This window comes from Struthio camelus, chromosome 5 (genome assembly GCF_040807025.1).
Source record: "Struthio camelus isolate bStrCam1 chromosome 5, bStrCam1.hap1, whole genome shotgun sequence".
NCBI lineage: Eukaryota > Metazoa > Chordata > Aves > Struthioniformes > Struthionidae > Struthio > Struthio camelus.
This window is the reverse complement of record NC_090946.1, coordinates 71,061,478-71,077,047: the sequence shown is the minus strand read 5'-3', so window position 1 is coordinate 71,077,047 and position 15,570 is coordinate 71,061,478. Positions and strand designations below refer to the sequence as shown.

Below are 15,570 nucleotides of genomic sequence, written 5' to 3'. Positions count from 1 at the left end.
TTTTCGGAGAGCTTCACAGAGCTCCTTTGCGGCTTCAGCGGCCTTGGCAGGATGCTTTTCACGCTTGGCCTCACCTGTCGGGCTCCGACCTAGCGAGCCCCGAGCCTCCCCCGCCCGCGCCCCCTTGGAAACGCAGTGGCCGGCAAGACCCCCCCCGGGCTGGGGGCTGCCGGCGGGGCCCCGGCCCCTGCCCCCCGCCCCGAGCCGCGCAGCCGCCCGCGCTCCGCGGGGCCGGCCCGCCGCGCCTCAGGTGCGCACCGCCTCGGAGCAGCCGTCGGCGGGGCGGCTCGGCCCGGCCAGGCCGCCTTTCCCCAGCCCGCTGGTTTCAGCGAGGTGCCCGGCGCCGGCCAGCCCGCGCTGCGCCGCACCTCGGCCCTCCCCGCGCAGGCTGCGCGCTCAGCCGCGGCGGCGGAGGCGGCGGCTCGCTGCCGCCCAGCGCGGGCTGCGGAGCGGAGGGGGAGCGCGCAGCCCTTGAGGCCGGGCGAGTCTCTAAGGTCAGCGGCGTGTCCCCTCCCCCGGGAGCCCCAGGCGGCCGCGGAGGCTTGGATTTCCCCTGGGGACGCTCAGGAACCTCCTTCTCTTCCAAGTCGCTTCAGGTCCCTGAGACGGGCGGTTCAGAGCGCTCCGCCGAGGGGGAGCCCGTCGGCGGGAGCGGCACCGGCTCGCCCCCCCCCCACCCCCCCCCAGCAGCGCATCCTCTGCCGCTTGCAGTTTCGCCTTCCCCGTCTCAGCCGCGGAGCGGATATTACAAGGTAGGCAAAAGGGAAAGTGAATGTAACACTCCGAAGTGAGTTAAAGAGAGAGACAGTCAAGGTTAGACGTATATTTACTCAACCTTTATTATTTAAAAAAATTCATAAAAAAAAAAGTGAACGAACGTCTTACAAAACCCCCCCACATAAATAGGACATTCCGTTCAGCTCTGGCTACTGGCAGTTCTAGTACTTGACAACATCAGACGCGATTTCCTGGCATTAGAGAAACCCATTTCAAAATCGGTCATCACAAAGAAATACTAGAAATCCCAGTTAGCGCTTGCTAGGCAGCACGGAGCACTTGTACACAACTTTTCAGAAACACACACCCTCGCACACACACAGCTGGGAACAGATCCCGTAGGAAGAGAGCCTCCTTAAAAAATAGTAAACGCTTCTCAAAAAAAAAAAGTTATTTACAAAACGCACATGGAAATACAGTATTGACAGAGCGTGGCTGGCAAATCAACATGATTTGAATAGAGAAAGGACTATGGCACATCTTGCTCGAAAGCTCGCACAGCAGCCTCCTTCGAGTGCCCCTGGGGGAAGACAGCTCCTGCCATCCGCTTCGCAGTGCTTTCTCCCTCTCCACCTCTCCTCCCGTCCTCCCCTCGCCTCTCCACCTCTGCATTTTTGGCCGGGTCCTTTTACACTTGGATGACCACCGTGCTGGGGTTCTGGAGCCGGGTTTTATACTGATCTAGCCAGCTCCTCAGCTCCGAGATCTTGTAGCCCTCTGGTCCTCTGCCTCCCTGGTACATCACCTTCTCCTCCTGGATGATGTAGAGCCTCTCGAAGTAGGCGCCGTAGGCGGCGCTGGAAGCATTGTCCATGGTGTCCACGGCCAGGGGGCAATCAGGCGCCCCTTCCTTCATCAGCTGAGCTGCCCGCAGCCTGTCCTGGAGGCACTGGTGCTTGGGGATCTTGTAGGCTGCGTCCGAGCTGACCCAGCCGTCGGAGGGGTGTGCTTCTTCGATGTACACCAGCAGGAAGTCAGCAATGTCCACGAAGTGCGCGGCCAGGCGCTGGAAGGACCTCAGGCGAGCCATGAACGGGGGTCAGGTGCAGCTGCCGAAGTTGAGGATGAGGGGTCTCTTCCCGCGGGCGAAGTCGAGGATGCGCAGCCGCTTCTGCCCGTCCAGCTGGATCACTTCGGGGTTGGGGGCTAAGGAGCCCACGTGCGCCGACTTGAAGAAGTCCAGCTTCTGCCCGTGCCACACGGCTTTCAGCGACTCCAGCGTGAACATGCGGTTGGAGTCGGACACGCTGACCGGGGGGTCGTCGGGGGGCGGCTCCTCGCCGGCGCTGGCCGCCTCCTCCGCCGTGGGCATCGTCAGCATCTTCTTCCTAATGCACAGAAAATCCAGGAGCCAGAGCATCACGGCCGTGAGCAGGAAGCGGGGGAAGAGGAGGATGCAGGCGGCCGCCTGGGTGAGCAGCTGCAAGGTGTGAACGCCGAGGGAGTGGAGCATCGCAGCGGCTTGGGCTGCCGGGCGCGGGCTGCCGGGGGGCCCCCGCGCACCCTGCTTGCCGGGGTCTGTGCAGCACAGCTGAGATCCCGCTTCTCTTTAAGCCCATTTTATAGTCGGGGATTTAAATGAAAAGTGACTCCACCTCCGGCCAGAACCCGCCCCTCTGGAACTTGAGCCTGGGGATTACCTACCCCTCCACTCTAATGACCTAAAAATACACAGACAAAAGGGGAGAGAGCCCCGGCGGGAGCGCCGACGGACGTGCACGGAAGCAGGGCGCAGCCGCTATCAGGCACCAGCAGAGTCCGAGATAGGGTACAGCCGGGGTCCCCGGCCGCAGATAGCGGCGAGCGCTCGCAAACAGCCCCGCCAAGGACAATGCAACAGGCGCAGCCCGTCCTGCCCCTTCCCCGCTCCGGGCCCACCCGCGCGTGTGCGTGTGCGGGCAAGGGCTCGGCCCCGCAGGAGCCGCGGCCGCGGCGCTGCCAGGCGGCGCCGTCCCGGCAGCGCCTACAGGTGACAGGGACGGGCCGCCGGCGCGGCGCCGCTCCCAGCCCCGCCGCCTTCCCGCGCCTCCTCTCTCCGTGCCCGCCCGCCCGGCTCGCCGCTGCTCCGACCCCCGGCGCGCCCTCCCGGCCGGCCGCACGCCTCCGCCTCCGCGCCGCGGGGGTGGGGGGAGGACGGCGACGCGGAGGGGGCTCGAACCCGCCACCCCGCCGGCCACGCGGCGCGGCGTCCGCATCCTCCCGCCGGGCCGCGTCCCCGCGCCCCGCCCGCCCGCGCCACCCGGCCGGCCCCGCGCAGGGGGCGCGCGCGGAGCCCCCCGGCGGCCGGCGCGCGGGGCGGGGGGCGGCTGCCAGGTGGGCGAGGGCCGGCGGGCGCTGCCCCTCCGCGCCGGAGGGGAGGGGCGCGGCGCGGCGCGGCCCGCGGGCGGGCGGGCGGGCGGGCGGCCCTGTGGCCGCTAGGGGTAGCTGTTGCCCGAGGAGCGGCGGCGGCGGCGCCGCGCGCTGGCGGCCTGCGGGGCCCCGGCGTCCCCCGGCGGAGCGGTGCCGCCCGCCCGCCCGCCGCTGCCCCGGCCCCGGCCCCCGCCTCAGCTGGCAGGAAGGGGCGGCGGCGCGGCCGGCGTGGTGCCCCCTCAGGGCAGCCTTCGCGCAGGGCCCCGGCGCGGTCCCACGCGTGCCCGGGGTGAACGGCGGGCGAGCCCGGACCAAGGGCGGCGGGAGGGCTGGGGGGGGGTCGCACCTGGGATCCTGGCGCCGCCAGGTGAGCCGCGAGTCAGCCTGGGTGCTCCCTTCACACGGTCCGGGAGGAGGCAGCAGGGAGGTTTTTTTTTTTTTTTGGCTGTTGTCAAGTGACAGATAAATACGGTAGAAATAAAGCTTCTCACGTGAGCGTGCCTAGCAAAGCCCTTAAACCGATGGGGGAAGCGTCACTTCGTGGACCATGTCATACAGACCCGTGCGGTGTCTACGGCGCGGACGGGCAAGAGCTAGTTTAAGTGAGGTGGCCTGTGCATCTGCAGCAAGGTACTCGCCACATGCGGAGCTGAGCGCGGTGGCCACCTTGAGTCATCGGCAGGAATTTATGGCCTGAAAACCCTTGTTGCTGCAGTAGACTGAGACCTGTACCTGAGGGAAGTAGCTTACATCTAGCTGGGGCATATCTGCAGAGACGCAATCCTGGACCAGAACTGCCAGCTCTGCGCGCAGCCTCGCCGCTGAGTTGGTCAGAGGTTCCCAACTTGCAGTGCGCACATCACTTCTTCAGGAAGGCGTGTCAGCGTTGCCCGAAACGCTGAAGGCTGCCTTCTGCTACGCAGATGTGCCGCGTGCATTCCTGAGCTGCTGTAGCGGCTACTCAGGTGCTAGTCACGCTGACTTCGGGGGCGCGTGACCCCAGCGTGCGATGTGCTCATCCGTTCCGAGAGCGGCGTTTTTTTGGCCGGCTGCAGATATCTGGCCGCTGATCCTCTGAGATCGTGAGGACCTGCAACTCCCTCTGGGTGCAGCCCCACTGGGACACTGGGCATGTCTCTGTGCCTTGCATCCATAAAATGAGAGGATTAGTACTTAGTCCCTTCATGGGAGCCTAGAAAGCTTAATTCATTTTTATGTAACTTATCATGAGAACTCCAAATACAAGGCAAAATTAATCTCATTTTGATTTTTATTTATCTGGTTTGGATAAACCAACTGTCTTTTAGACCAGCGTCTTTTAGAACAATCTAACCAGGCACTTATTTTGTAGCCCCCTTGGTGGCTCCTCTTTAATGTGTGTCAACAGCAAGCTAAGTGAATTCAGGGTTGTATAGCTGAATGGAAATATATACCCTATTCCTTCTAAAGGACGTGTTCATACACTAGCCTGATTAATAACTTTTTGGCATTCCATGGTGCTCAGTCCAGGGAAAATTACTGAGTAGATATTTACTATATTATCAAACTTATTTTGAACTCTTCATGTGGGCCTCTCACCACCTCTCTGTGCAGTTATGCAATCTTGGAAACCACAAATTAAAGCCTCTAAACAGACGCAATAACAAATTGTGGTAGCGCTAAAGAAACCCCCAGGAAAAAAAACTGATCTCTCAAAGCGACCTCTTTAAACTGTGCTGACAGACAAAAGCCTGAGTAAACAGATGGGTTTGCAACCCTGAATATCAACAAACTTTGCTCTACTAGATCAGTGAGAGATATTCTGAGGTAACAAACTATTTAGTCTTATACAGCATATTTGTAGCTGAACGGAGACCTTGGAAATGACTTTTTCTCCATTTTATCGAAAAAACTTTACTTTTCTAGCTTGAGAGAAACTTTTGAATTGGGGTTTCCCATTCAGCTGTGGGTAGAGCAGAGAACTGAAGCATTTTGTTACAATAGCCCTCTGCTACACTTTCCTACCATAGACTTTGAATGTAACCTGAGGCCGCTGTTTCATAATGAAAGAGGGGCTCTACACGCCTCTACAAGTCACGTACTGATGCATTCACTCTCAGTACAACATTCATTTATATTTATACAAAACTAGAGAGGAAAAGGACTGAATTGTTTCTGTAGCCCTTTTGGTTCTAGGAAAGTTTGACGTGATGTGTCACTGCCATTCTCACTTTATTGTGTGACGTTTTTCAAAATCGTGTTTTCACTCTGAAAGCCATCTCCGAACTTCATAAGGGTCATACCTTCCAATTAGAAGTGGACCTCTCATTTTTAGATACGTAAAGGTCTTTCTAGGAATCTATGTTGCTGCTAATAGCGTGGGAACTTGTGCCTTCCTGAACATTGAAAAGTTCATGGAATATATTCTAAAATATGAGATTTACAGTGGCACATCTGGTTGTGGGTGGTTTTTACTCTTCTGCATGTGGTCTGTGGTTCAGCAGTCACTAACTTTATATATATATATATATATATATAATATATATATATATATATGGGTGGGTGTGGGTGTGTGTTCGTGTGCAGATGCAGATATAAGGTTTACATTATTTCCCCTTTTGAGAATTTTATAGTACTATTTTTTTGATTTGATGAATGTAATTTATAACTTTGTTAAAGTTCTTTTTGTAAACAGGAGCTACAAAATGAATTCAGTGACTTATAAAAATAAAACCTCAAAAAGCTGAAATTGAAAACATCATATCCACTTTGGTGTAGAGGATGTACTGAAATGGTATATTTACATATTTATTTTCTGTTTTATAATTTCCTGTGCAAAGGCATTCAGTAGTCTCTGATAGGAAACTCAACGTATTTTGGAAGAAATCCATATCTCTCATCATCTTAGTTGCGTGTAGTTAATGTATTAGAACTTCATGTGAAGGCATAAAAAGACGTCACTAAAGTTTGGATCAGGCCCTGAAATAATAGATAAACAATTTCTCCTCATATAAGTGTCTACCCGTGTCCAGTGACTACTGAGAAGCGTAGTTGTGCAGTGGTAAATTACTCACCCGTTTGGTATCTGTAAGGAGCGGGTAAATGTTATATTGCTGAAATCTGAAGTGGATAAACTCCATTTACAGTTGTTTACTCTTAATGACACCTCTGGAAAGAAGTTACTCTAAGCTGGAGTCTGTGCATGGGTCTTGCTGTTTCTGGACCTATATCCCTATTGATCTTTCACCACTTCTAGATGGCACTTTTTTTTTTCCCTGCCTCCTGTTTTTTTTTTTTAATATGTGACTTAGCTGGTTTCAAATCTATGTGCCTGGAGAGAGAAAAAGCATGCAAAGTCAAGCAGCTAACCAACACTTTGAGTAACTTTATGAATTGAAAGAAAAAAAGGGACATACTCCAAACTGGTCTATAAAATCACCAGCAGAGCCATTAGCTTTGATTCTCCTACCGCACCCTGGCATCCTCATCTTCGACTATATGACAGATATGTGATATAAGACCAAGAGGTTCTCTGCACTGAAGCTTTTTTTTTTTCTTTTCAATTGCTGCTAATTATGGATTGAATTTGAGGGGAATTGATTGATTTGGAGAGAGGATTGGTTCCAGAACTATTTGTCTTCTAGTGCAACACTGAGCTCTGACCCTGAGGAAGTGGAAACCCACATTTTCTTGAGTTCATGAGCCACCTACTAAAACTTTATTTGGCTAAGAGCTACAAGAAATAGCAGTACGATCCAGTTTACAGTTCCCCAGATGCATTAACAGGTTTCGGCATCTACTTCCACGCTACTGCTTACTACTGCCCCTGTTGTTGCAACAGCATGTGAATCTAGAGTAGAAACTAGATGACCAAAAGGATCTGGATTGAAAATTAAGGAGACAGGAGTTTTGTTTTGTTTTGTTTTTTTTTTTTTGCTTACAGTGCAACTTGATTACAGCGCTAAATGATGCCAAAAGGGGCACTTTTCTAGCCTATTACTTCTTTCTCATTTCTGCTTGCACTGGGTCTTTTGTGATCCCATGATGAAACTCATTTAGGGAACTGAAGGGGCAGAAAAGCTTAACTCATTCTGAATTATTTGGTGCGAGGTTAGCTCCCTACACTGTCTCATGACAAAACCAAAGATCACAGGTGTGATGCAGAGAAGGCACAAGAGAAATGGCCACAGCCCTAAACCAAGGCTGGGGTAACAGAGCTATCCCATTGGACTGTCTTAACAATATTATCAAAGTGCACTTGAGTGGAGTTGCATAGTGAGAACGTGTTAAGAGCAGAAACCTCTTGGATTAAGCTTCACTGCAAGGAAAATGTGTGTAGTCTCACCCTTTGGTGTAGTAGAGGAGTATAGGAGATGTGCAGGAGATGACGGTGGCTTTTGCAAGGTTCCAGTGTGTCACGAGGGGATGGAGTTGAATGGGGTGCACAGCTGCCTTCTCGAGTGAGCCAGCAATGTCAACTTCAGCAGCAGCTGCTAACACACTTCCTCCAGCAGCAGGAGATCAGATTATCCAGAAACCCCTGTGCCAAGCACATCTCTGCTACGCATCAAGTGATCTGCTCAAAAGCTGTTGTGGCTCAAGAGCTCAGGCTGGACCCCCTGGTAGTATAGTATAATTATAGTAATTTGAATGGTTTGCTCTGCAGAAGTGGAATCCCATAGAGTTATACTTAACTGGTGACTTTATACACATTGAATACAGATGAAGTCATTGGCAGAGAGAGAAAATGCTTCTTCCATTGTCTTTTTCACGCTGGTTTCAGGTGTGATGCAGAGAAGGATGAAGGATGCAATTTGCTTGAAGCTAAATTTCTGAAAAGGTTCTAAAAAAATGCACCATGTGCAGTGTTTTGTAACAAAGAGTATGTTTCCGCTAAGCAAATTGCAATTCACCATTTAGAAAGATGAGACTAGCAGGTTTATAACTAAGGTTAATTTTCTTCTTTTAAGTAGCAGCATGACAATGATATCTTCTCAAAATGTTAGGAGGTTACTTTTGAGTTGACTGACTGGGTCCAGGCTTTGCTGGAGCAAAGGAAACTCTTTTGAGCTTCCTTTCTGTGGGGAAATCTCCCTGCTGCCTGGCGTTCTTTGTTACGGGCTAATTCTTAGAACCGGTATACTTGTGTGGTGAAAGTCTTGAATGATCCCATTGCCTTCATAGTGATCGGCATTTTACTCGAGCCGGGTAGCATGATAACAGACAAAAGGAGGGTTGAAGACTGGGGAAGTGATTTTCATCACCTCGCTTTCCTTAAGAAGTGCAGTAGAATATAAAGAATTTTACAATAATAGCCTTTAAAAGCTCTGAAGTTTTCAGACTGTTGCATGTGTCTTGTCTGAACTGACATGCACATTTGAATTTTCAATCTGTAACAGACTCAGAGGGGACAGCAGGAAAAACAGCATTTAGAAAAACATTTATGCAAGAAAAATCTTTAGGGATCAGGTGTGGGATAATCTTTTTCAGGGTGACCTTCGTTTTCCACAATATAAGGGTTTTACCCAGCAGTGGTTTAACATTTTTGAATAAGCTGTAGAGCTGAGGAAGAAATAACTTAACAGGAACGGAAGAGTTCACTCTACGCAGACAGGAATATCAGCCCGCTTTTGAATATAGAATTGAGATGATCCACCTTTTATCCCCAACATCACTAAAATGTGTATTACATACATGACGTGCTCTAGTTCTGTGTAAATGATCGTTTTAAGTATGACAGACCTGTTTTAAACAAGTGACATTCCAAACAGCTAGAGTGCAACATTACTGTGTTCTCACGCTCTCTTCAAATAACTTGCTTTCTTCAGGACTTTTCTTTGAATACAAATGTTTGTGAAGTTTTTCAGTGATTTTTTTTCCTGGCGTTTGCACCATGACGCCATTATTTTTAGCCATGTGAAGTGGCATTATGCAGCTTCTGAAATTTATTTCTTTCAGCCCTGGATGATTTATAGGTCTTAATTTCCAGGATACTCCCTTGAAGTTACCTTCTCTTTGTGACCTCAGGATTTCTCTTCCCAGACCTTTGGTATTTATTTTTACTATTTCTGTGGTCAGGGTTTGGCAATGTTGTTTTGGATTAATGACTAAACATACATGAGAATTGGATGGAATATACCTCTTAATCTCCTAATTTAATGCAAGGCTTGTTTATCAATAGTAGAAAGAAATATAGCTAGTTTCTGGACAGGTTTTACACACCCTAATAATAGACCTCTGCAGTCAGATAGAAAGATTTTGACAAATGTGAATTACATGTAATTCTTTACTTGTTCCAGAATAGATGCAATTTGCTTATTTTAAATTGCAACGCAGTATTTCTTTCTAAACCTTTGCCCAGAAAGTACTGGAAGTGGAAGTCAGTTAGTTATACATTGTTTATATGGAATATTTTAATAGACATAAAATTGTGTAAACCTGCTAGCTTCTCTGTTCTTGGATGAGGAAAAGATCTTTGGCATAAAAAGGGGCTGAATCTCCGTTCTGATTTTTCCTTTTATGCAGGAAACTGCAAATAATTTAACGCTCAGATGAAATTACTCAGCATTTTACTCAATCACTGAATTTTCCTCATAAGTGGTACATTTTGCTTTATGCCATAATAGATCCAGTAATTTTTTTAATTGCATCTTCTAATAATCTTTTCACTTTCTCTGTATATTCTGATTTACCTTCATTGTTTATTTACTTAGGCTTAATTTCTTCCCTGCATAGCCTACTGTGAATAAAATGTTCCTCTGAAAATGATTAATTCTGCACTTTGTTTACAGAATAGTCTTGCAATGTTGTATCTGATACTCATTAGCAGGGAAACAGAAATAAGAGGAGAAACATTAGTTCTCACCACCAATCATTCTGAATTCATTCGAAGCAGGATTTCACCCAAAATGTTTAGGTTAGCTCAGTAGCTCAAGTGGATTCGAAGGGTCTCAGTGTTTATGCCTAATAGAGCATCCTCCTGTGACTTTTTATTTTTAGCTGCTCAACAGTTCTTACTTTCTGTGAATTTTACAGTTATTCTTAGACTAAGCTATACAGTATCTTCACAGGGAAAAACTGTGACAAGCACAGCTATGTGATATAGCTCATCATTTCATATGGCCCATCATTTCCACCTGAAGCTCTGACAGAAAAAACAACCGAAGATTAAATGGGTACTTTAACCCTAGATATTAAATTTTGGGCTCTAATTCACGCTTCTCAGTGCATGAATTATTGTCGATACCTTGAGCGGTCCACCATCCTCTGTGAACTTAAATGAAGAACCACGAATTGCTTCTGAATATTAACACATACGCAAACCTCCTTCCTGGAATCCAACTATGATTTTACTGCTGACGTTTTAATAGCATCGATTTTGTGGGAATACTAGTCCTTTGCTGCTAGTTCTTACCTGAGACCAAGTTCAAGTTTCTTAAAGCAAGAAAATGGTACTTATTTACAAAAGGTATTCACAACTTCTTTTATATAGGAATATTACATTTTTACAGAGCTAGAAGCGTGTATCACTAATTGCAAATAAAAGGCATCAAAGTAATCTAAGTCCACTCACAGAAAGGAGGAAAGAGTTTTGAAATGTGTATTTACAGCAAACAAACAAACCCTAGATTTACTAGATACTGAGGGAACGTTTTTTTAAGAACAATTACGTTGTATTTGGAAAAACTGACATTTTCTTTCTTAACTAATTTTAACTGGCATTATGCTCCCACTAAGCCAAAAAAATGGAAGACAGCAGCAAACCGTAAGGCTCAGAAGTCTTTCTTATAAGTACCTTCTACAAAACACTGTGGTCCTAGGGTAGTCATAGCCTGTGTCTATTCCTTGGCCTGCTTTAACAGTCGTTGACATTGGGCTACCAGTGGAAGCAGCTGTCACTCTTTACCAGCATAATGACTGCCAGCAGCAGGCTCAGAGGAGCTGCTTTTAATTAAATTTCTGATTTCAGTTGGGTTTCAATTTGCAGTTCACAGCTAATGGAGTTTTGCAGGGTGGGATCTTATGGGAGGTCTAGGAGTATTTCAGACACCTCTGTAGTATAGAATTATGTTCAGAAACTTACCAAATGTCACCTTAAAATTAGTTATATTTTTACCCCTATTACTTGTGAGAAGCTTTTGCAGGATCTCATTGCCGTAGTGTTTAGAACAGTTATTCTCATGTCCCGCTTAAATGTATCTGTGGCCGATTTACACCCATTTGTTCTTATGCCAACGTTGTCTTTTCATTGAGCCAATTTTATTTCCTCCCCTTTCTTCCCTTTTTCTTCCTCCCCTTTCAGTATATTTTCAGAGGGCAATCCTATTCCCCCTTGGACACTTTTCCACTGGGGTTAACGCGCCAGGCTTGTGTGGGGCATAGCGGTACCAGTGGGGCAGGCGGCTTCAGGCTGATGTTCTGCTTGTGTTCTGAGTGAGCTGGGGTGCAGACTGTCCCTCTCCTGGCACCTGTAAGGCTATGTTAGTGTAATGCTAAGCCCTCCGCTAATAAGTTCTGCTGAAGACTGCATTAGCACCATGCTAATACAGTCCCTATGGGTTCTGGACCAGTAATAGGCCAACAGAGAGTAAGGACAAAGGAGTTTACATCCATCTGCACCTGTTTATTCAGAAACGCTCAGAGTGTCTTCTCATGAGATGGGTTTTTCCATTTCCCTGGTCCTCCTAGAAGCTCTCCTGTGCACCTGTTTCATGTAAGTCCATTTTTCTGCATCGTATAGGGAAAGATTAATTGGAGAACTAGACATGGCTGTACCCTCTCCTCCTTTTTGTTGCGTTGGCACTGCTTGGCACAGCATACGGTCACTTGTTCAGCACAATTGCTCTAATGAGGCTAGTTGACGTCTGGGAGTCACAGACAAACACATACGCAGTTTGACAGCCAAGCACCTGGACACTGAGTGGGACACACTGTGCGTATCCTACATGTGCTATGATATTTGATCAGTGCTGTGCAATACACGTTGGACCCTCTTCAAACCCAAAGATAAAAGGAAAAGTGTAGGTACAGGAGCTGCAGAGCCTCCAGCTAGATCAGTCTCCCTGTGCAATGCACTGCAGAGTCAACCTGTCCTGGTGAGCCCAGTACATCGCGAATGCATCGAGCTTATTGTGCACTCGTGGGCCATCTGTACTGTTCATGTTTCCCACACACTGGATTTCCTGTTCATGTGGTGGATGGCATGGGATTTCCCAGACACAAATATGGGAACCCAGGCATATGCTCTGGGGCCATGTGACAGGGCTGTGGCTGTGGATCTCCCCCATATGGAGCACAGCTGTGTCTGTCCTTAAAAGGGGTGACCTAAATTTTATACAATATTCCAATGATGTATGACCAGCGCATCCCTTTCTTCTGGAAATACCATGTGCTTTTGGATCATAATTCTTGTTTACCATAGCTGCATCTCTTTAGGGAGTCATGCTAATCCAGAAACTGACTGAAACATCAGGAGTTTTCTCCTCTCCCACGTGCATCTGGTAAGTGCCCAGTTGATAGATAACATCTTGCTGCCAACTTCATGAAACTGAGCTAGGTAATACAGGATTTCATCCTATTTATGCTACTTCAGTGACTGCTTGAAGTCGTTCAGTTCTTCCAGTGAAGTATTCCAATCCTGTTCTGTACACGCACAAATTTCATTAGCTCCTTCCCAATTTTTGCACGCAGGTTTTCAATGTCACTGCTGCTGACCACATGCTTGTAATGATGTTTGATCCTGATAATCGCCTGACAGCAGATAACCTTAGCTGATATCAACTGTCACAGCTTTTGGTATCAAAATAGCTCTAGCATTATTTCCAGCTAAGGACCTGCCAGAATGTAATTAGAAATATACCTTTAAAATGTAATAATTCTGTAACTACTGTAATCATCTTTAAAAAAAAAGTCAATAAGCATTGATTAAAAATACCTCCATGCTTATGAAATAGTTGCTCTTAAGGCTAAATTAATACTAATGCCATACCATAATATTAAAGGTGTTACAATATTAAAAGTGTTATGTTTCCATTATTAGGAACATGCTGCCCTGTTTAACTCTACTGTGGCTGTGTTTACTATATGCAGACAATCCCAGTTATTGGAATAAAACATGCTCCTCTTTCTCGGGTGAGATGCCAGAGAGATAACGCACCAAGCACTTGCTTGTTGGCATGACATCCGTCCCTTTACTACAGTGGCTTTGGAGCAGGCGTCTAACGCAGTTTAGTGCTATTGCCCAGCGCACTGGGTGCTATGTTACTCTCTTCTTTGTGCCGTAAGGGCATTCAAGGCAACAACGATTCTGATCTTGCCTAATGTCTTTTGAATTTTTGGTTAAAATTCCTGTTAAAGTGGAACAGGACTGTGTCAGCATTTGGCGCTGGGAGTAGTGCTGACAGAGATGTGCTGGTTTCGGCAGGGTCTGCATATGTGCAGGGAGTCACAGAAGAAGCCAATTTCTTCGCAGGGCAGGAGCTCTCAGAGTCTGGCCACAGGGTCCTATTCATACCTCCGTCTCCAGAATCTCGCCTTTCTTTATAACGGCCTCTTTTCCCCTGGTTATTCCCATCCCCTCTCTCTGCTAATGTAACACTCCAGCTCTACGGCTGTGAAGGAAGCCTAAGAAATCTAAGCCAAATGCAATAGTGTGTCTGAGAGCAGTCTAGATAACAACTCTAAGAGATGTAAACTGGGCCACATCTTGCATATGTTCAGTGGTGGTGATTGAAGTGTTGACATTGTCATGGTGACAATTAAGAAGCAAGAAGGGGGGATCCTATATCTGTGTGGTTTAATGTGAATATTTTGGTGCTAATAGTTGCCTCTAATCAAGAAACACCCAAGCTTGGGCCTATTTTAAGGGGGGATATTTTCAGCCCTATTTTAAGGGGGAACCAAACTGAAAAAGCAGGGCTGCTGAGAAAACGGGAATGGGTTCTTGTTTTCAGTGAGCACTATCTCATTTTAGCAATCAATATAGATGTTGCTTAACTAGTGGATACTACCATCACTTTGGCCATTTGACCTCTGACAAGAAATGATCAAATTGGAGCATGTGCTAGCAATAGGCGGTGATGTGGCCAACAGCATTTAATGAATTACTTTTGAAGGAGTTTGGAACTTTTCCACATTTTTGATTTATAATCAGTCAGGGAAACACTTTACAAAATATCTATCCTCCTTTCTGTGTATAGAAATTAGTTACTTTATTTGGAGCAGGTACATTATTTTTTCCACTAGGAAAGCAAGTTGTAGTCAGTTAAATACCTGCGTAGAGGTACCGCAAAGTGGTCTGACATGAGTACTATTATAGACGATACCTGACTAGATGCTTCTTCCCAACTATGGGCACTGCAGTGAGTTGGAATGCTCTTTCCAAAAAGTTTCAAAAGTAACTTCCTCTCCCTATATCAAAGTTGTTAGTAAAGAATTAAAGTTGCTTAAGTGTATTTCCTTGCAATGAACATCTTAATAATAAAAAAAAGATGATAAATAAAGTGCAGTGTTCATTACCATCATATTCCATGACTGCAGCCCTTTCATACACAGACATTCAATTTAACAACACATTGCCTTTGATTCACAACTTCGAACAGCTGGAAAATGGTCTGGTAGTGCTTGCCCTTGGCCCCCAGTAACTTGCCGTTTTCTTGTATTACATGTGATGAGTAAGCACTTGAAGCAGGGTACATCTGCACATGTCAGTAACAGTTGTGTAAGGTTTAATTTAGCACTGGTTGTATTGCAGCGTCCACTTTCTGGGAAAGGTGATGTGAGGAAATTGTTTGTCTAAGGGCTGCAAAATTCATTATCTACTGTATATTACTTGGATATCCTGCTTCTTAATTCGAGATGTTTTTTTGCCATTCAAGAAATGAACAACGTAATGTTGGAGTTCAGGACTGGTTCATTTGGTCCCAAAGTGCATGCAAGGTGACAGTACTAAAGGACTTTACTAGCAACTTTCTGCCTGCTCAGATATGTTGTTGTGTGTTGGGGGTGAAGTCACTCCCTTATACCTAGGTAAGACAGAGAAGTGACTGCAGTGCAGCATGTCTCTGACTGCATTTGAAGAGTGGGGTGCAAGTTCTTATTTCATCTTCTGCTCTAGCTGAGCTGTGCAAAACTGACCCAGGATTTGGCTTGTTCGTACCTGGATAGTGCTATACATATGTGTGCAGCTGCCCAAAATGCAACCTTTCTCTTTTAAATATATACATATATATATATTTTAATGGGAAAAATGAAATGCATATTTGTTCAGCTCACCTATTTGGTCTCACCTGACCAGCTATCGTACATAACTTCAACATCAAAATGTCATGGGAAACTCTGTGAAAGCTGAGGCACTCAAGGTTTAGCTAAGGGGAATTTTCAAGGCAATAGCTTCTGGAAAGTAATGCTCTTTTTAAAAAAGTCCTAATCCAGGGTGACATGACTTAACTGTGATGGTGTTACGAA

General features: G+C 47.0%; 1 protein-coding gene across 1 annotated transcript; it reads right to left on the bottom strand.

The window, feature by feature from the left end:
* Positions 1-821: 821 nt before the first annotated feature.
* DIO3 (iodothyronine deiodinase 3) lies at positions 822-2,422 on the bottom strand. The gene has a single exon (XM_009675611.2). It carries the CDS (start codon positions 2,228-2,230, stop codon positions 1,406-1,408), a length of 825 nt encoding a protein of 274 aa, XP_009673906.2. The 5' UTR covers positions 2,231-2,422; the 3' UTR covers positions 822-1,405.
* Between the last annotated feature and the right edge of the window lie 13,148 nt (positions 2,423-15,570).